Genomic DNA, 22,310 nt, shown 5'->3' on the forward strand with positions numbered 1-22,310 from the left:
CAATACATTTTATGGTGCATTTTGTTCCTGATACCCTTGTGAAAAAAAGCTACCTGGTTGAAATAACAATTTCGTGGTAAAAAAAAAATATATATATATTTTCACGGCTGAACATTATAAACTTTTGTGAAGCCTTCAGGGGTTCAAAGTGCTCACTAAACAGCTATATAAATTCCATGAGGGGTCTAGTTTCCAAAATGGATTCACTTGTGGGGGAGCTCCATTGTTTAGGCACCTCAGGGGGATCTCCAAACGCAACATGACGTCCGCTAATAATTCCAACCAATTTTGCTGTGAAATGGCGCTCCTTCTCTTCTGAGCCCCGCCGTGCACCCAAACAATTACTTTCCACCACATATGAGGTATCTGTGTACTCAGGAGAAATTGCACAATAAATTTTATGGTGTAATTTTTCCTGATACCCTTGTGAAAATGCTAAATTTTATGGCTAAAGTAACATTTTTGTGTAAAAAAGTAAAATTTACATTGCTTTGATTGCTGTGAAGCTCCTAAAATGTTAATAAACTTCTTGGATGTGGTTTTGAGCAGAGTGAGGGGTGCAGATTTTAGAATGGGGTCACTTTTGGGTCTTTTCTGTCACATAAGTTTCTCAAATCACTCCAAATGTGATGTGATACCTAAAAACTTTTTTTTTGTAAATTTTGTTGGAAAAATGAGAAATTGCTGATGAACTTTGAACCCTTCTAACAAAAAAAAATTGTTTCGAAAATTGCGCTGGTGTAAAGTAGACATGTGTGAAATGTTATTTAGTAACTATTTTGTGTGACATATCTCTCAGATTTAAGGGCATAAAATTTAAAATTTTGAAAATTGCGAAATTTTTGCCAAATTTCCGAAATTTTCACAAATAAACGCAAAACATATCTGCCTAAATTTACCACTGACCTGAAGTACAATATGTCACGAAAAAACAATGTCAGAATCGCCAGGATCCGTTGAAGCGTTCCAGAGTTATAACCTCATAAAGTGACACTAGTCAAAATTGCAAAAAATGGCCGGGTCTTTAAGGTGAAAACAGGCTGGAGGATGAAGGGGTTAAGGATACTGAGGCAGAGGGCCTAGATGAGGATTTCTCAGAGAGCTTAAGGGGTACTTTGCACACTACGACATCGCAAGCCGATGCTTGCGATGCCGAGTGTGATAGTACCCGCCCCCGTCGCAGCAGCGATATCTTGTGATTGCTGCCGTAGCGAACATTATCGCTACGGCAGCTTCACATGCACTCACCTACCCTGCGACGTCGCTCTGGCCGGCGAACCACCTCCTTCCTAAGGGGACGGGTCGTGCGGCGTCACAGCGACGTCACACGGCAGGCGGCCAATAGAAGCGGAGGGGCGGAGATGAGTGCGATGTAAACATCCCGCCCACCTCCTTCCTTCCGCATTGCAGTCGGGACGCAGGTGAGGTGATGTTCCTCGCTCCTACGGCTTCACTCACATGTGTGCTCCCTGCAGGAACAAGGAACAAGATCGTACCGTCGCTGCTGCTAAATTATGGAAATGTCGGACCCTACACCGATCATACAATAACGACACTTTTGCGCTCGTTAATCGTATGTAAAAGGATTTACACACTACGACAGCGACGCCGGATGTGCGTCACTTTCGATTGAGCCCACCGACATCGCACCTGCGATGTCGTAATGTGCAAAGTACCCCTAACAATGCCATTAAAGACCTTAAAATTAATATTCCACAGGTGCGGGTCTCCTCCTTACAGGGAAACTACAACTATAAATGGAAAAACATATCCTTGACATAACTTGGGATACAATTAACATCTAAGTATAAGCTTTTGTATCAGCAGAACTATCCTAGTTTATTTACTGAGATAAAAAGGCTCCTGCTCAATTGGAACAAGCTCCCATTGTCTCTGTTTGGAAGAATCTCTGCAGTCAAAATGTCTGTTCTGCCAAAGCTCCTTTACCGGTTTGAGACCCTTCCGGTGTGTGTACCATACAAAGAATTGCGCAACATTCAGTCTAGTATACTTCAATTTGTTTGGGCCCATAAGAGACATAGAATCAAGAAAACAACATTATTTGACAGTAAACTGAGAGGAGGCCTGGGGGTCCCTGATATTACTAGGTACTATTGGGCAGCACACTTACGTCACATCCCTGCATGGTCTAATCGCAGTGCCTTCTCTAGATGGATGGAAATAGAGAAGTTATGGCTTGCCCCAATACACCCTAACTCTTACCTTTGGGGCACCTCATCTAATAAGCCTGACCCAAATACTCTGGGCCCTATAGCCTTTACGAAGAGGATATGGGACTGTTGTGTCAAGAAGTTTCCACTTAAATCTGAACACTCTCCATTGACTTCTTTTCTTTTTAATCCCAGAATGCCGGACGGTATGCAGGGTACAGCGACTAAAACGTGGTTTGACAGGAAACTCTTTTGCTTTGCTGACATAGTAGACGCACACTCCAGAGTCCTTCTCCCATACGCCACCATAGCTGCTAAATTTAATCTCCCAGGCAATTCCCAATATCGGTATTTACAAGTTAGACACCTGATGCATTCCCTTTTTACCTCATTAGAAGTCTCTATCCCTACACTTTTTGAGAGATTGTGCAGAGCTGGGGCCTCTACTAAAGGCCTCATCTCCGATATATATCGTATTTTAATGGCTCCGTGCCCAGAAGACAAGCCAAAGCATACATATATGAGGAAATGGGAAGATTTCCTCGGTGAGTCCATTCCCTTGTGTATGTGGAAGCGGATCTGGGATACGGCCTCTAAGACATCTTCATGCTATGTCTATAAGGAAAATCAGTATAAATTACTTATGTATTGGTATCACACCCCATCACTACTACATAAACTAAACCCAGCTATACCTGACAATTGTTGGAGGTGTGGAGCCACAGGAGGAGATATACCGCACATATTCTGGGTATGCCCCAATATCCAGTGTTTCTGGAGGTTGGTGCAATCTCTTATTTATAAAGTAACTAACCTTCAGATTCCCCTGGATCCTAAATTCTATTTATTAAATATACCACTTGCTCAGCTGGGGAAAAGAGTGAAGCGGTTACTATTACACATGACCACAGCAGCTAGATGTCTAATTGCCCGTAACTGGAGGTTGGCCCATCCACCCTCACTTACAGATCTCCAATCTCGGATCCAAGATGTGAGAAGGATGGAGTATTTATCTGCCCTGTCAAATAACACAGTAGATCTTTTTGAGAGTGTTTGGTCACTTTGGGATACTTATTGGGCCAACAAAGAATAACAGTGAAGTACGGCCTTGATGGAAGCCTGATATGCTTACCTTCCCCAATCCATCCCCCCACTCCCTTATGTTTCCCTGTCTAGTATTGTATTGTTCGTCTTGTCATATTCCCTGTTTTCAGTGTATTAGTGGATAATATGGATACTGATTTCTGGTTTACAGTTATTAACAAGCTTGTGAGACATATCCATGCATCCATGTATTTTTTTTGTATCTGTTCTAAAAACTTAATAAAACATTCAGTTATAAAAAAAAAAAAAGACCTTAAAATAGGAAAAAGTCCTCGCCTGATGGGTTTACCCCTCGGTTCTACAAAGCCTGTGGAGAGGCCTGTGGCCCTATAATATTGAAAGCCTCTATATCTAGCACATGCCAGTTCCCTAAATAGACACTCCAAGCCCGAATAACTGTTATTCCTAAACCCGGTAGGGAGCCACTACCGGGTTCAAACTATAGAGCTATCTTATTAATAAATGTAGATATTAAACTATACTCTAAAATGATAGCATTAAGATTAGGCCCTTTTATTCCGAAGTTGATATACAAAGATCAGGTGGGGTTTGTCCCAGGCAGGGAGGCGCGTGATAATACCATCAGAACTCTGTCGTTGGTAACCCAGGCTCGACAGCGCCAAACCCCAATGTGGCTCTTGACAGTCGATGCTGAAAAAGCATTTGATAGGGTCCATTGTTTTTTTTTTAGAAGCCTCTCTTCAGGCAATTGGTATTCGCCCACGCTTAATACAATGGGTGAAGGCCCTATATCATGATCCAACTGCACAAGTGGGCATAATCGGACACCTGTCAGCCCCATTCAATATCAGAAATGGCACCTGACGGGGTGCCCCCTATCTTCATATCTGTACATCTTAGTAATGGAATCCCTGGCAACCGCGCTTAGGAAAAATCTTTCAGTAAAGGGGATGCAGATAGGACCAGCGTCTCATAAACTGGCACTTTTTGCAGACGACCTCCTCATGTATGTGACACAACCAAGGATTAGCTTACCCGCCATTTTGCAGGAGTTTGAGACTTTTGGTAAACTTTCCAACTTTAAAGTCAACCTACAAAAAACCGAGATCTTGAATGTGTCGCTACCATCTCTGGAGGAGGCTACCCTTAAACCCGTGTTCCCTTTTAAATGGAGTAGCAATTACATTAAATACCTGGGGATTAAGATTCCTTCAAATCGCCAAAATCTATAACTACAATTTTCCAGACCTCTTAAATAACATACAAAAAGACCTTACAACTTGGCATAACCTCCCCATCTCGTGGTTTGGTAGAGTCAATACAATTAAAATGGATGTTTTACCCAAAATACAATACATGTTTCAGACCATCCCACTAAATATAGGAGAGAACTTTTTTCTCAAACTAAAAAACATGGTGAGAAATTTTGTATGGCGTGGTACTAAACCTCGTATGAAATATTCCATGTTGAGTAAGTCATGCTGGGATGGAGGGGCGGGGCTACCTGACGTCAAAGCGTATCACGCGGCAGCTGTGGGCAACTGCATACTAGATCTCCTACATAACAAAGATAAAAAATTGTGGATGGAGATCGAATGTGATTTGTACCCGAGCATGACATAAGGAATCTTTTGGCTGTCATCTAGAGTCAGCTTAGAGACCTTGGGAATTTCCCCGATTCTTTTGTCCCTGGCTGCCGCGTGGAGGAGCGCCAATAGGCGATATAGGCTGACGGAGCCGGGGCCTATGACACCACGGGTGGGCAACCCTAGGTTCCAGTGTTGGCTACACGAACCCCACCCCAGCTTGATTTCAATGCCGTCGGGAGTGATCCCACGGGTTAGAGATGTAATTACTCAACAGGGCTGCAGATCTTTGGTGTCCTTGCTTGGTGACCGGCCAAAAGAACCAAGTTATTGGGTTCAATAGTTACAATTGCGTAGCTTCGTGGACTCTCTGGCTCTGGGATTTGAGATAGAGATTTGACTCCCTTTCAAAGGTTATGTTTCCTTCAAGAAACACCTGCTCACACAGTCTCGGTAATCTACAATATAATTGTGTCCGGGGAGACAGGAGGGCTCCTACCTGACTACGTAGGGCAATAGCAGTCAGAATTGAGACGGACTTTCTCTAAAGAACAGTGGCTCAAGTCATTTAAATTAACACACAAAACAACCATTTCATGTAGAAAGCAGGAACTTAACTATAAAATCCTCTTGTGATCGTATAGAACACCCGCCAAACTTCACAAAATGTTTCCAGATGTTTCAGACACTTGCTGGAGGTAGGCACAATGTTGAGAAAGATGTGATACTAGCCAGTATTGATGTCGAGTCACTGTATTCCTCAATTAAACATGATGTAGGACTCAAGGCTGTGGCACACTTCTTGAACGGACGGGGGAGGCAATTTGGTGAACATAATGCCTTCCTACTGGAAATTTTGGAATTTTGCCTTACACACAATGTCTTCACTTTTGGGAACCAGCTTTACCACCAGCTCAGGGGCAGCACCGCGATGGGCAGCCCTTGTGCGCCCTCGTATGCAAATCTGCTCCTGGGCTGGTGGGAGGAGACATTGGTGTTTGGCGACGATTCTGCCCTGCCCACAGACAAAATTTTGCTGTGGTGCAGGTTTATTGATGACATCTTTATTTTGTGGAAGGGCTCAGAGTTGGAGTTGTCTCAAATGGTGGGAGAATTGAACAGGAATGATCTTGGTTTGTTCTTCACATTTGAAGTTAACAGCTCTAAATTGCCTTTTCTTGACGTCCTCATTGAGAAGTCAAATGAGGGGAATATTGTCACAAGTACCCATCGTAAGGAGACTGCAACGAACTCATTATTAAGATGGGAGAGTGGACATCCATTTGCTCTAAAAAAGGGCATTCCGAAAGGTCAGTTCTCCAGAATCAAGAGAAATTGTTCCAATGAAGAGAAGTGTCTGCTACAGTTTAACGACCTTGAGAACAGGTTTCGTGAAAGAGGGTATCCGAATAGGGTCATCAAAAAGGCACGAGAGGAGATCAATGGCATAGGAAGGCCTGCCCTACTCTGCCCTCAACCGAGAGAGAAGGATACGGTTGAATTGGTCCGTTTCATCACAACATTTAATAATGGCTCGAAGGCCATGAGAGAGATACTGGAGAGACATTGGCCCATTCTCAAGATGGATCTAGACATTGGCAAATTTGTCCCTGTGAAGCCCCAGATCACCTTCAGGAAGGCTAGATCACTACAGGATAGGTTGACACATAGTCACTTTGTGGATGGTAGGAGAACAGGATGTGACTGGCTTAAGAGCAACCTGAAAGGATGTTTTCATTGTAGTGGTTGTCTGGCCTGTAGTGTGTTGAAGGTAGGGAAGAAGTTCTGGGGCAATAACACAGGGAAAGAGTATGATATCTGGTGTTTTGTCAATTGTCGGACAAAAGGGGTTATTTACAAAGCCACTTGCTCGTGCGGGCTGGAATATATAGGCAAAACTAAGAGAGAGTTCAGAAGGAGAATAGGTGAACATCTAAGGGACATCAGACTTGGAAATGATACCCCATTGGCAAAACATATGAATTCTATCCATGGGGGGAACATTGGTCATGTTTCGTTTCAGGGTATAGATGTTGTTCCACCACTTAAACGAGGGGGTGACTGGGATAAGAAGATCCTCCAGAAAGAATGTAGATGGATTTTTCGACTCAAGACGGTTTACCCACTGGGCCTGAATGAATCCCTGTCCTTTGCACCCTTTTTGTAGGTGAAGGATTAGAACAGCTAGAAGGGAAAGCCGCCGGTGAGCGGGGGCGCCAATCACCGTGACTTAGGGTGCCAACCTCCGCAATCAGGTAGGGAAAGGTTCATTTAGTTAGTGTAGATGGTGGTGGAGTTGATAGGCCTTTTTTCGAAACCCTCCCCCCCCCATCCTCTAGGGTATATTTTGGTTTGTATTCTGGCTGTAGATGGGGTCTCCTTTTGGATTTCCCTCTGCCATTTAGTGGCGAATTTGTCTCTCTGGTATCCCTCTCAATATTGTATTGATTGTATAAATGCATTTGCGTCCTTGGTTATCTTATTTGGTGGGCTTTTCCCTCTGGAAATCTCCATAAGATTCAGTTTTTAGATTTGTGCAATCCCTGGGCTATTGTAGATCTGCACATATTATCTGGTAACCAATTGTTCCGCTACCTTTACGCTTTATTGGACAGAAGCGGTTATTGTATGCACAGAAGGAATTGCCCTTTTAAGGTTTCAGCGCATGCGCTTTGAAGTTATATGCAGGGCGCTGTTTCCTTTCTGTGGAGGGGCGGACGTTGTGGACGCCAATGCGTCCTGGTCATGTGCCTCAGGTTAGTGGTGTCATGACCGTGCCGGATGATGCTGGCGTCACATCCTGAGGGACGTGCGGTCCACGTATGCGTTCCACCACGATAGGCGGAAGTGGGGAGCGTTGTTACGGATGTGACGTCAGACGCCGGCGGGAGAGCGGCGATTATTTAAACATGGCAATTACTGACAGCGGTGTACAGCAGAGAGGATTCATGCTGTCACCGTCTGGTAAGTTGGCTGCTCCCGGTTTCTTAAGTTAAGGGAAAGGTTTGTAGGGGATCTTTGTTTATGGAACCCCTGTTCATTGTCCCGTTTTTTTCTCTTTCTAGTTAACCCATGAGAGGTTTCCACTTTAGGAACCTTTGTATCTCTTCAAGCTCCCCTGATGAATAATAAGTAGGAAACGCGTCGGGAGGAGGAGAATTTGGGATGGGACAGCGAGTGCTCTGAAGGGATCCTAGGCCCAGTATATGAGGGGTCGTGGAGACGCTGTTAATGAGGACAAGCTGCCCTTGTGGGAATAGGCCACACCGGAACGGGTGAGATTGTTCCTTTTCCACATTTCTGGACATTGCTACATTCTGGGATCCTTGCATATGGTTATCTCAGAAGCATTGTCATGTTTCATCTGAACCCTGAGTACATAATTTGTTTGCTACCCTAACACCAGGCTGGTGGTGTGGATATCTGTATGTTAAATACTCATTCATCCCTTTAATGGGTGGGTGCATTGTTGTATAGGCAGTGTGACTGGTGGGAACAACTGTTTATTATCCATTTACACTGCCAATCGTGCAGAACCAGTGTGTACCTATATGGTCGGATGCCATACCTGTTTATACCATTCATAACACCGACATGTCATGTGGCAGAGTGTATTAATCCCTTGAAATGACTGAAGGGTGTTGCAGCATCTTAGTCTCTGCAGCAGACATTGTTTTTTAATTTTTATGAGGTAAGGTAATTCTTTCCTTTTTAAGAGAAACCAATAAAGGTTATATTTTAGGTATTTTTGCTGATTTAGTATCTACTGTACTTTCAAAATACCATACCAGTGGCTGTATTAATCTAGAGATGTAATTACTCAACAGGGCTGCAGATCTTTGGTGTCCTTGCTTGGTGACCGGCCAAAAGAACCAAGTTATTGGTTTCAATAGTTACAATTGCGTAGCTTCGTGGACTCTCTGGCTCTGGGATTTGAGATAGAGATTTGACTCCCTTTCAAAGGTTATGTTTCCTTCAAGAAACACCTGCTCACACAGTCTCGGTAATCTACAATATAATTGTGTCCGGGGAGACAGGAGGGGTCCTACCTGACTACATAGGGCAATAGCAGTCAGAATTGAGATGGACTTTCTCTAAAGAACAGTGGCTCAAGTTATTTAAATTAACACACAAAACAACCATTTCATGTAGAATGCAGGAACTTAACTATAAAATCCTCTTGTGATCGTATAGAACACCCGCCAAACTTCACAAAATGTTTCCAGATGTTTCAGACACTTGCTGGAGGTAGGCACAATGTTACATGTTTGATGGGCCTGCCCAGGGATCCGGGGACTATAGGAAGATGTCTTTGCTCTCTATAATCATTTACATCATACAGAGGTGGAACCCTCACCAGAAATAGCACTCTTGTCAATGTACGCAGGCGTAATTTCCAAGGCTAAGAGAAGTCTGCTCTCGTATTTTATGATTTTGATGAGGCAGATCATACCGAAGCATTGGAGGTCCACCTATGCATTGAAAAGAGTAGACTGGGTGGAGGCTGTGGATGCTTTGCGACGTTTGGAGGAGATGAGAGCTTTTTATGAAAAGAAAGACTCAATATGTTTTGCTACCTGGTATCCGTGGCTTCAATTCAGAGAGACACAACAATTCCAATCCTGGTTACACGCGGGCACGTTATTACAATAAATCATTTGACGAGGCGGAATGGTTCTCCCGACAAGGGGGTGGTGTGGTGCGACGTCACAGGAACCACCCTCCCCCCCTTTTTTTTTCCCCTCTCCTTCTTCTCTTTTCTCTTCTTCCATTCTCTCTTATCCTAACTAGTTTTCGTAGTGTTATCTGTCTATATAGCCAACTTATACAGAAAGATGTTACCGTTTATGTATTAGGCAAAACAAAAAGATAAAAGATTTCATATTTGAGTTAAGATGTTACACAGATTTTTATAAGACTTATGATTGATTCCATTTTGATATATGTTGCATAAGATTTGAATGCCCAGATCGGAAATATAACCTCTCCATATTCTGAAAGTTGGGCAATATAATGTATCTACATTCCTTTTTGTGTAAATTTTTGAAACAATAAAGAAATATTAAACGAAAAAGATAGGGGAGATGACTCTCAACAGAAACACTAAAGAAAACTTCTAGTTTGTAGCACACACTTTTAAATCCTTTCTTATTCTGCAACATGGTCCCTGTCTGATTTCTGCATTCCGTAATTTACAAAAACACGTGTATATACCAGTTGATTCACGTCCAAGAAAACACTTTAAAAAGGTTAAATTTATGTATAAAGCAAGGCTCTGCACTCAATCTAGCTGAGCTGGGCACTGCATATGGCTCTGTACTCAGCCTAGCTTACACCAGAACCACAAACCGTATCACAGGCGACCACAAACCATATACTTTACACGTTTTCCAGACACTACTCACAAACCCACTTGCTCTCTTAACTACCAGTCAATCTCCCCTCTAGACAACACACAATATGCAGCAGGCAACTAAACATGTGACGGTTCTTCCGAGATTAAAATGGCCACCAGCCGTGAGACCCGAATGCCGTCACAGATACCTGAAAACCGGACACGGTCAGGCAATCAGTGCGACACACCCCGAGATCACATAGGGAAGACTACAGATTATGAAAATCAGCAGACTTACCGTGTTCCGGGTTAGGAGGTGATCAAACTCCTGTCTCAAGGTGTGCAGCTCATCCTGCCGTTCCAATTGCCGATTCCAAGGGTTTTCGGGCGTCTACGTCTGATGGCCCCACATTGGGCACCAATTTGTTAGGGTGAACACTTAACCGGGGTTCACTCGTGTTGCCTACTGCCTGATTCTAATTGGTGTGGATCAAGTGCATGCTTGAAAAATGAGATCAGACACACAGTCTGATGTTCCTCGACCAAGGTCGGAACTGCTTTATTTCAACTGAAACATGCCCCTTTCCAATGTTATGTCTGGATGTGTTCATTGGTCAGTGGGTTGAACAATGTGTTAGTCCATGAGCTGATTGATGAGCGTCATCATAGGCGGGTCTATGTCATCTGGGGCCATCTTGGGATGCTGATGGGCCGGTCTGTGATGTCATCGGGGGCTATCTAGTGTTCCTCTGAAGACTGGCTTATGTATAGAGAATCGATTTCATTGAACACACTTCTCACAGTGCTCTATGTCCAGAGGTTTATTAAGTATTTGATCTAATGGCTCTTCTCAACACCTGTAGATATTGGGCGTTTTTCTTTGGCCAGTTTGCAGGCCTTACTGAGGGCCACCAGTTTGGGTTTTTGTGCTGACTTGTGTGGAGGCAATTGTTTCACAATAATGATATCCGGAGGTGCCACAACAGAGTAAGGGGTGCTTCACACACAGCGAGATCACTGCTGAGATCGCTGCTGAGTCACGGTTTTTGCGACGCAGCAGTGACCTCATTAGCGATCTCGCTGTGTGTGACACTGGGCAGCGATCTGGCCCCTGCTGTGAGATCGCTGCTCGTTACACACAGCCCTGGTTCGTTTTTTTATTGTTGCTCTCCCGCTGTGAAGCACACATCGCTGTGTGTGACAGCGAGAGAGCAACGAAATGAAGCGAGCAGAGAGCAGGAGCCGGCATCTGGCAGCTACGGTAAGCTGTAACCAGGGTAAACATCGGGTAACCAAGGTGGTTACCCGATATTTACCTTCGTTACCAGCCTACGCCGCTCTCACGCTGCCAGTGCCAGCTCCTGCTCTCTGCACATGTAGCTGCAGTACACATCGGGTTAATTAACCCGGATATGTACTGTAGCTAGGAGAGCAGGGAGCCAGTGCTAAGCAGTGTGCGCTGCTCCCTGCACATGTAGCTGCAGTACACATCGGGTAATTAACCTGATGTGTACTGTAGCTAGGAGAGCAGGGAGCCAGCGCTAAGCAGTGTGCGTGGCTCCCTGCTCTCTGCACATGTAGCGACGTTATGATCGCTGTTGCGTCGCTGTGTTTGACAGCTAAGCAGCGATCATAACAGTGACATACAAGGTCGCTGTTGCGTCACAGAAAATGGTGACGTAACAGCGACGTCGTCGTGAACCCAGCCTAACTTGTGTGAAACCGTCCTGTCTCATCTGCATAACATGAGACGAAGAAAGTCAGATCAGCATCTGGCAATTCTGTAGCTGTGGGCAGGTGGGAGCACTCAGATCGCATAAGTTCAAAGTAATTATGTTCCTGGGTGTTTTGGTCTTCATAGTCAATGTCCATAGGCCAGGAGAGGGTACCCATGTAGAGAAGTATTCCCCCCTTGAAAGAGGAAGCAGAGTCAATGGATTGAGAGTAGTACAGCACTGGGGCGTAATGCTGGCGGGCAGGAGCAAGGCGCACTGGAGTCTTGTATGCCTTTGTGAGGAGATATTCTTCTGATGCCTTTGTTCGAGAATAGCCTTGAGATCATGTGAGACAAGGATAGTGACAGGGTGACTTGAAGAGGAGTGGGGCGGCTTTGAGAAGGCAGGCATCTTTTGGTGTCAGAGAATCGGACCTAGACATATGCATCCCATCTTCATTACATACAATAGAAGCTATGAGTTTCTGTAGGATAAACCTCAAAAGCTTGATCACCACTCAAAAAAAGCCTATGTGATCAAAACACTAATGTAGTTCACAGTGAACAGAACAAATCCTATAAAGAACTACAACATTTAATATTAAGATATCTTTATTGAAGAATATATATAAAATGCAAGATAAAAACATGCACAGAAAAATGACGACATGGGAGGAGCAACTTCACATGGGGTGCAATCTCTCAATAACTGGTATCAAAGACCAGGGTCCAGATCAGATGCATTCAATATTTTCAATCTCTATCACAACATTAACATCCAAAATTGGACTCTTAATATCATCCGATGACCACTGTCTAATCAATACGCACCACATATGAATTTTATACTTGAGTAGATCCAGAAAATATACACTCTGAAAAGCAGATGGATGGCAGACTGGAACGGGACAGCATGTCCATTATAATGATAACAGATGTCACATGCCAGGATGGGGAACAATGCATGCCAGGATGGAGGAAACATGCATGCCAGGATGGAGGAAACATGCATGCCAGGATGGGGAAAACATGCATGCCAGGATGGGGAAAACATGCATGCCAGGATGGAGGAAACATACATGCCAGGATGGAGGAAACATGCACGCCAGGATGGGGAAAACATGCATGCCAGGATGGAGGAAACATACATGCCAGGATGGAGGAAACATGCACGCCAGGATGGAGGAAACATGCATGTGAGGATGGAGGAAACATACATGCCAGGATGGGGAAACATGCATGCCAGGATGGAGGAAACATGCATGCCAGGATGGAGGAAACATACATGCCAGGATGGAGGAAACATGCATGCCAGGATGGAGGAAACATGCATGCCAGGATGGAGGAAACATGCATGTGAGGATGGAGGAAACATACATGCCAGGTTGGGAAACATGCATGCCAGGATGGAGGAAACATGCATGCCAGGATGGAGGAAACATGCATGCCAGGATGGAGGAAACATACATGCCAGGATGGAGGAAACATGCATGCCAGGATGGAGGAAACATGCATGCCAGGATGGAGGAAACATACATGCCAGGATGGAGGAAACATGCATGCCAGGATGGAGAAAACATACATGGCAGGATGGAGGAAACATGCATGGCAGGATGGAGGAAACATGCATGCCAGGATTGAGGAAACATGCATGCCAGGATAAGGGAAACATGCATGCCAGGATGGAGGAAACATGCATGTCAGGATGGAGGAAACATGCATGCCAGGATGGAGGAAACATGCCTGTCAGGATGGAGGAAACATGCATGCCAGGATTGGGCAAACATGCATATCAGGATGGAGGAAACATGCATGCCAGGATGGAGGAAACATGCATGTCAGGATGTTGGAAACATGCATGCCAGGATGGAGGAAACATGCATGCCAGGATGGAGGAAACATGCCACGATAGGTTACATTTACCAGGAAGGGGTACATTTACCTGGATGGGGGTAAATTAACCAGGATTGGGAACATTTACCAGGATGGAGGACATTTACCAGGAATGGGGTATATGCCATGATGGGGGAACATTTACAAGGATGGGCAATATGTCAGGATGGGGTACATTTACCAGCATGGGGGAACATGCCAGAATGGGTAACATTTACCAGGATGGAGGACATTTACCAGGATGGGGCCGTGATAGGGACAAATATACCAGAATGTAGGAAATATATATCAGGATGGGGGACATGTTTACCAGGAAGTGGCCGAGGAAGGGGACAGAACTACACAATGATGGGGAGGGGAGCCACTCGTACGTCTTTATGGGATTTCAAGATGTTCAGACTTTGAAATGTAGATGTTGATTACAGGGTGACATCTGACTGCATTCCATGCTAAAATCTCTATCTAATATGCTGCAATTTTTTCCAGAAAGATCAATCCAACTGCTGTGTCTGGAAAGGGCAGGGGCTCAGCTTCAATGTGTGGTAAGCATGAGCGTGATGCCCCCTGCTGAAGAGAAGAGAAGACGGCAAAGGTAAGGTTACAATTAATTATTTACATAATAGGATTGGTTGGCACTTCGGAAAAAAAATTGGGTTTAGGGCTACAGATTGGGCACTCTGCCTGTAAAAGGTTCGCCATGACTGCTCTAGTGTATATATAGAGTGTGCATTGTATCTATGCATGATAAAAGTGATGAAAGTATAGAAAGGATGATCCAAGTGTAACATATAAATAATTCTATTATGTTAATAAGGTATTCAAGAATATAATCGTGAATAGTTATGGTGTATTGAACAATGATTATAATAGTGAAGGATATGGTGTATTAGACAGTGATTAATACAATGTGCTTAGTGAATGAAAAAATACACATATTAACATACATAATGATATTTGAAATAAAAATAATTTTTAATAATTTACATATTATTTGTATATATGGCTGTTTTTTACCTGATTGGAGCTAATAAGATTTGAATTGACAGTGGTATTTTCCTATATTTCACACGTTCGGGGGGAGGGGGTTAGTTCCGTATTTAAGTATTTGTTACTTTCATCTTACTTCCCTTGTAACTGGTGCTGATATAAAGACTTAGCAGTGATCACATAACCTGTGTGTATGGGGGAGAAGGCACTGTCAGTTCTTTCTACCCTGTTTCCTCGAAAATAAGACCTACCTGAAAAATAAGTCCTAGTAGGATTTTTGGGGAATTTATAATTAAAATATAAGCCCTTGTTCTGTCCTCCCTACACGAGCCCTGAGGCATGTGAAGCTTGACAGGCAGCTAAACCTTTATCCACCATAGGTTAATAAGGAGGCTGTTGCCTGTTTTATTAAACGTTGCTAAATGTGTTTGGTGAAACTAGGAACAATGAGATATGTACAATCAGCATGTGTATAATAATTCTTGGTGCACACTACATCCGATCATGCTGTTGTTACCCCCAGTGTGAGACGATCAAACACTGCAGGCGGCTCGCACCGGGCTGAGCACCGAGCGTACCCGAGCACAGCGATGCTCATGAGAGTGGTTTACATACGTAAAGCATCTGACCTCCGCACCTTCTTGGAAAAGTCTGAGTTTGTACCGAACACTGAACTTCAGATTCACTCATCTCTAGTGGTGAATAAAAATCACTTTTGTAAAAAAAAATATCAGTTTGTGTCGCCATTTTCTGACACCGGTAACATTATTCTTTTTGAGTTGAGTGAGGACTTGTTTTTTGCTTGATGAACCGACATTTTCATTGATACCATTCTAGGTGCAATATGGATAATTCATCACTTTTCATTGTATTTTTATTGCTATAAAAATAATGTCCTACTTTTATCAGTCGGTTTTACTACCTAAGGTGGCTTTACACACTGCAACATCGCAAACAACATCGCTGTAACGTTATCGGTTTTGTGACGTTATAGCGACCTCCCCAGCGACATTGCAGTGTGTGAAACACATCAGCGACCTGGCCCCTGCTGTGAAGTTGCTGATCGCTACAAATCGTTCAGGACCATTCTTTGGTCCTTTGTTTCCCGCTGTGCAGCATGATCGCTAGAAAGTCTCAGTGTGTAAAGGGGACTTTACAGCGACTTCCCTTTCAAAAAGCTGCTTTACAACGTCCCCAATGACTAGCTAGGTCGTTCTGCAGGTCCGGATCGCTGTTGCGTCGTTGGCCAGGTCTGCCTGTTTGAAAGCTCACAGCGACTCACCAGAGACTTTCTAGCGATCCCACCAGCGATCCCAACCTGGCCGGGATCGCTACAAAGTCTCAGTGTGTAAAGGGGCCTTTACATAGCACATTTCATGTTGAAATTTTTTTTCCTACACAAGTGATATCTTACCTCCCTTATTATCTGCAGTATTTTACATATTGGCTCATCTTTTTCCCATTCAGGTCCTTATATTGGATTCTGAGTGGACATTTTCTATATAGGATAATACTCCTGATTGCCCCGTGAAGGATGGATATGGACAGGGACAAGATGGCGGAGAGGATATTACACCTCACCCTAGAGATCCTCTTCCGGCTTACTGGAGAGGTGAGAGATTCTGATAATGTCACATTACATCATTCTTATCTATGGGAATAACAGATGGACAGAACTGGAGAGGTGACGACTATGGAAATGTCTGTAGTGAGATTTATTACTGTGTCTCTCCATAACCAGGATTACACAGTAGTGAAGAAGACCTCTAGTGATCGCTGTCAGGCCACTGTGTCTGAGGGATGGGGAAGACCCCTGAGCCCAATCACGGGGCCTCCACCTCACCCCCCGATACATGAGGACATCAATGACCAAAAGATCCTAGAACTCACCTACAAGATGATTGAGCTGCTCACTGGAGAGGTGACACTGCTGGGAATGCTGGGACATTATACAGTAACCGTATGCAGGGATCGGGGGTTGACGGTATCGTTGTATGTGTCAGGTTCCTATAAGGTGTCAGGACGTCACCGTCTATTTCTCCATGGAGGAGTGGGAGTATTTAGAAGGACACAAAGATCTTTACAAGGACGTCATGATGGAGGTTCCCCAGCCCCTCACATCACCAGGTAATAGACAGGACTAAATACACACGGCCTATAATTATCTGTATGTGAGGAATGAATTCAGTCCCTGTATGTGTCTCCTCCAGTTCTATCCAGTAAGAGGACAACACCAGAGAGATGTCCCCGTCCTCTTCTCCCACAGGACTGTAAACAAGAAGATCCCGATGTTCTTCAGGATGTGTTTCCTCCATTTCTATCCAGTAAGAGGACAACACCAGAGAGATGTCCCCGTCCTCTTCTCCCACAGGACTGTAAACAAGAAGATCCTGATGTTCCTCAGGATGTGTTAACTCTAGTTCTATCCAGTAAGAGATATCTACTTATGTACTTTCTGCACTAATTTTGTATTTACATTTTTAGGCTTTCTGACCTTTTTTTTTTCCCCAACTGTATTGTCTTTCCTTCTGTTTGTTTCTAGTGCCTTCTCTGTCATTATGAAAGCAACTAAAAGACCTGCAGAGGGTTCATGAATACCCTGTTTCCCTGAAAATTAAACCTAGTTAAAAAATAAGACCTAGCATGATTTTATGGGATTTTTGAAGAATGCTTGAAATATAAGCCCTAGTTACAGTCAGTGCCAGTGTTGGGAGGAGCCAAACTGTGCAAATTCTCAAGACCCCACTCTCTTTGGGACCACATCAGTTGTATTCTGAAGTTGATTGTTTAAGGAGCTTTGATGACTTCAAAGTCATGTGACATGATGTAACGAAAGGTCTCTTAAGAGCAAACTGGGCAATTGCACAGGCCTCCTTACTCCTAGGGGCCCCAGTGTTTATATGCAAATTCTAGGTCTGCTTAAGAACCATTTTGACATCACGGCATATGACCAAAGGTTTCAAGTGCAGGAGTCTAAAGCTGAAGTGTGTGTGTGTTCACGCCAATTTTAACCAGCTTTGCCAAAATGGCTAGAGCTTGGCCAGAAGAAGGGTGTGATGCCACCGTTTCTCTAATTCATAACAAACTGCAACGTTCCCTATGCCAGAAATCTCACTCCAGTCCTTGACTTCATTTTTCAGTGTACATTGCCGGTCTTGATGAATTTGAGCCCTAATGTTTATCTGCACAGATCACAAGACCCTGCTACCTGCTTTGGTTATAAAGCCTAAGGATGGGTCTTCAGCATTACAGTCCCAGACAACCCCGTTAAATTTCCAGTATATGTCTTTATTTTAGTCTTAAAAAAAACCCTGTGTGAAATTGTCTATGTTGTGGATCAATGTTACAAGATTTGCAGGTTTTGCCAACTGTCATGGTGGCATCAGGATCTGTGGAAATTATAGATTCTGGTACTTTGCATGTTAACTTCTCTGATGTCTTTGAACAGCGCAGGGAGACACAGGCGTCGAACCACAGGCTTGGTCAGGCTAGCAAGAGTTATTCTCTGCTGGGCAGCTTGTTAATGTCTTTGATCACATGCTGTAGAGAGAAAGTATCGTTCGCTCCCATTCTGTATATGCTGGTTAGACTATTTCATTAATGCCAGCTATAGTTTGCCTATACTGGTCTGGTGAGGTGTTGTGATCCAGACTTACCGGTGGTTGTTGTGCATTATTACAGTGAGCTGTTGTGGTGTTAACCCTTTTTGTGTTTTTGTTGCTGCCTTTATGCTCTTGCTTTTCTTCTTAGTCTCTCACTGTTTATTTCTGTGAATTTGCAATATGTCCCGTCTGCCTTAATCTGTATTTCCATCATACACTTGCCCCTTCCTTCCCTTGGGGATCACAGATGAAATCTAGTCAGGAGACTAGTAAGGCACGCGAATCGGCATCTCCATGTTCAAGGGTAATCCATAGGTTAGGAATAGCTTGGGGTCCCCTAGTGTGAGGGACAGTATAGGAGCCCCCTGACTCTCATTATCCTGCAGTCACATTGTGACAATCAATCAGATTATTTACTCTAGCACATTCCAGAAAACTGGTGCTAGGAATGGGAAATCCGAATTAACGAAGATGTAACTGTTAGAAGTCAAAACTGGAAAACATATTCAGAATACATTTTTTCTTCATTTAATTTCTGATGTTATGGTTTAAAAAAATAAATGTACTTTCAAGATAATATCACTAACATTAACAACTAATAACATTGTGTTTTATTTTTAGCAGATGACTGTATTGGGAATTCAGATGAAAATCTAATATCTTCAGAATTTAAAATAGACGATCAAAGTATCACACATGATACATATGAAGAGCATGCTGTTATCCCAGATATACCTCCAGTCCCTCCTCGGAAAGCTCTATCATCTGATCTTTTCAAACTAGTCCAAAATTCAGATTTATCACAGATTTTTAAGCAAAATAAAAGTTACAGAAGGGATTTGGGTTATGAAACTGCTCCTACAAGGGAGAAGGCATTTTCATGTGCAGAATGTGGGAAATGTTTTATTCAGAAATCAAACCTTAATAGACATCAGAAAATTCACACAGGGGAGAAACCATTTTCATGTTCAGAGTGTGGGAAATGTTTTATTCGGAAATCAGAACTTGTTGAGCATCAAAGATGTCACACAAGGGTTAAGCCATTTTCATGTTCAGAGTGTGGGAAATGTTTTATTAGGAAATCAGATCTTGTTGAGCATCAAAGAATTCACACAGGGGAAAGGCCATTTTCATGTCCAGATTGTGGGAAATGTTTTATTCAGAAATCACATCTTGTTACACATCAGAAAAAACACACAGGGGACAAGCCATTTTCATGTTCAGAATGTGGGAAATGTTTTATTCAGAAATCACATCTTGTTACACATCAGACAATTCACAGAGGGGAGAAGCCATTTTCATGTTCAGAGTGTGGGAAATGTTTTAATTGGAAATCGGATTTTGTTGAGCATCAAAGAATTCACACAGGGGAGAAGCCTTTTTCATGTTCAGAATGTGGGAAATGTTTTATTCGGAAATCGGATCTTGTTGAGCATCAAAGAATTCACACAGGGGAGAAGCCGTTTTCATGTTCAGAGTGTGGGAAATGTTTTATTCAGAGATCACATCTTGTTAGACATCAGACAAATCACACAGGGGAAAAGCCATTTTCATGTTCAGAGTGTGGGAAATGTTTTATTCGGAAATCGGATCTTGTTGAGCATCAAAGAATTCACACAGGGGAGAAGCCGTTTTCTTGTTCAGAGTGTGGGAAATGTTTTATTCAGAGATCACATCTTGTTAGACATCAGACAAATCACACAGGGGAGAAGCCAGTTTCATGTTCAGAGTGTGGGAAATTTTTTAATTGGAAATCGGAACTTGTTGTGCATCAGAGATCTCACACAGGGGAGAAGCCATTTTCATGTTCAGAGTGTGGGAAATGTTTTATTCGGAAATCAGATCTTGTTGGACATCAAAGATGTCACACAGGGGAGAAGCCATTTTCATGTTCAGAATGTGGGAAATGTTTTATTCAGAAATCAGATCTTGTTAGGCATCGAAGATCTCATACAGGGGAGAATGTTGTGAATGTCATCCGAGAGGGTGATGGTTTGGAGCTCCCTCTGGTGGTCAGGACTGGGGGTGAAGCTGACTGACTCAACAGGTGTGGGAGTTAATTGGGAGTTTGGGAAGCCCAATTGCAGATCAGCCAGGGCTATATAGTAGAGTAGTGTTTGCTGGCTGGGGCCGGTGGTAGATGTTTATCCTCTGTCTCTGAATTGGCTTGGATTTTTTCCTCCATTTATCCTGTGCCTGTACTATTCCAGATAAGTTGCAAGTTCTTTTCTTTATTGCCTGATCTAGACCTAAGTGTGGTTGTGTTTCTTTTGATTTTGCTTAAAGTCTGTGTTCTGTTTTGATGAGCATGGGGATTCCCCCTCTGAAGGCCCCACTGCAAGAAAAGGGAGATTCTCCTGTTGTATTTGATTATTTGCACTATATCTCCTATCTTTGTATTGTGTTTTCTTACATCACCGTTGGCTTTATATGTTGGACGCTTGCTATTCCTTTGGGGATTACTCTAAAGCTGGTGTCACACTAAGCGACAGCGACAACGACGTCGCTGTTACGTCACCATTTTCGGTGACGTAACAGCGACCTTGTAAGTCGCTGTTATGATCGCTGCTTAGCTGTCAAACACAGCAGAAGCAGCGATCATAACGTCGCTGTGCTACATGTGCAGAGAGCAGGGAGCCGCGCTTAGCGCTGGCTCCTTGCTCTCCTAGGTACAGTACACATCGGGTTAATTAACCCGATGTGTGCTGCAGCTACATGTCACAGTGCAGAGAGCAGGGAGCCGCGCGCACTGCTTAGCGCTGGCTCCTTGCTCTCCTTGCTACAGTATACATCGGGTTAATTACCCGATGCATACTGCAGCCACATGTCACAGTGCAGGAGCCGGCACTGGCAGCAAGAGCGGAGGCTGGTAACCAGCGTAAACATCGGGTAACCAGGGAAAGGACTTCCCTTGGTTACCCGATGTTTACGCTGGTTACAGCTTACCGCAGCTGCCAGTGCCGGCTCCTGATCGCTTCATTTCGTCGCTCTCTCGCTGTCACACACAGCGATGTGTGTGTCACAGCGGGAGAGTGACGACCAAAAAATGAAGCTGGACATTCAGCAACGACCGGCGACCTCACAGCAGGGGCCAGGTCGTTGCTGGATGTCACACACAGCGACAGCGACGGGACGTCGCTGCAACGTCACAGAAAATGGTGACGTAGCAGCGACGTCGTTGTCGTCGTCGTTATGTGTGACACCAGCTTAAGGCAAGATAGGTTTCCTCATTTCTATCTGTGAGGTGTAGTAAGTTTCTCCGGCTGTGACGAGGCGTCTAGGTGTGTTTAGGAATGCTCCACGGCTACTTCTACTGTAGTCTGAAAGATAGGGGATTGCGGTCAGCTCAGGTTCCAACTACTCTTGTGTTTTTTCTGCTGATGGGATTTTTGTGATCATCCACGGTGACCAGATGATAACAGGAGAAGCCATTTTCATTCACAGAATGCGGTAAATGTTTCACTATGAAATTAAGTCTTGTTGACCATCAAAAATATCACACAAAATAAGCTATTTTTATGTTCTGAATGTGGAAAATGTTATTCTGAGAAATCAGATCTTGTTAAACATGTGAAGAAGCTGCACATTGAAGGAACCTTTTTCATGTTGTGAATATTTGAAATGTTTAAATGGTAAATAAAGTCTTGCCGACATCAGAAACCTATCAGAGCGGAGCAGCTATTCTCGCTTCCAGAATTTGCCAAATGTTTTTAAGACTAATTAGGTCCTGTTGTCAGATGAGTCACATCAAAGAAGGCATCATGATGTATCATAATTCAAAGAGTTTTATCAGAAAATCGATTACAATTGCTCAAGTAAGAATTGGTGAGGGAAATAACCATTTTCTTTCTTTTTAAACGTATTGTCTCTTTTGGACCATAATACACACCTAGATTTTGAAGTAGGAATATAGGGAAAAAGATTGATGCAAAAATGTGGTCATGAAGCACTGTTATG

The 22,310-nt window shown here is 43.6% G+C and overlaps 2 protein-coding genes across 3 annotated transcripts in view; both read left to right on the plus strand.

Annotated features, from left to right (window-relative positions):
- The window catches only part of LOC142312385 (oocyte zinc finger protein XlCOF8.4-like), a 52,976-nt gene extending 33,921 nt beyond the window's left edge, over positions 1-19,055 (plus strand). The window contains exons 3-7 of one of the 2 annotated variants that reach the window (XM_075351327.1): positions 16,219-16,363; positions 16,493-16,672; positions 16,755-16,878; positions 16,962-17,180; positions 17,294-19,055. In XM_075351327.1, the coding sequence (XP_075207442.1) occupies positions 16,286-16,363; positions 16,493-16,672; positions 16,755-16,878; positions 16,962-17,180; positions 17,294-17,313 (621 nt within the window). In that variant the 5' untranslated portion in view covers positions 16,219-16,285 and the 3' untranslated portion in view covers positions 17,314-19,055. Of the gene's footprint in view, positions 1-16,218; positions 16,364-16,492; positions 16,673-16,754; positions 16,879-16,961 lie in introns of both variants that reach the window. The other variant, XM_075351326.1, reaches the window with a different exon arrangement.
- Positions 1-20,882, plus strand: part of LOC142312397 (uncharacterized) — a 161,981-nt gene extending 141,099 nt beyond the window's left edge. Inside the window, 1 exon segment of the mRNA XM_075351340.1 lies at positions 19,451-20,882. Within this exon segment, the coding sequence (XP_075207455.1) occupies positions 19,451-20,392 (942 nt within the window). The 3' untranslated portion in view covers positions 20,393-20,882.
- The last annotated feature ends 1,428 nt before the right edge of the window (positions 20,883-22,310 follow it).

Source organism: Anomaloglossus baeobatrachus, chromosome 5 (genome assembly GCF_048569485.1).
Source record: "Anomaloglossus baeobatrachus isolate aAnoBae1 chromosome 5, aAnoBae1.hap1, whole genome shotgun sequence".
Lineage (NCBI taxonomy): Eukaryota > Metazoa > Chordata > Amphibia > Anura > Aromobatidae > Anomaloglossus > Anomaloglossus baeobatrachus.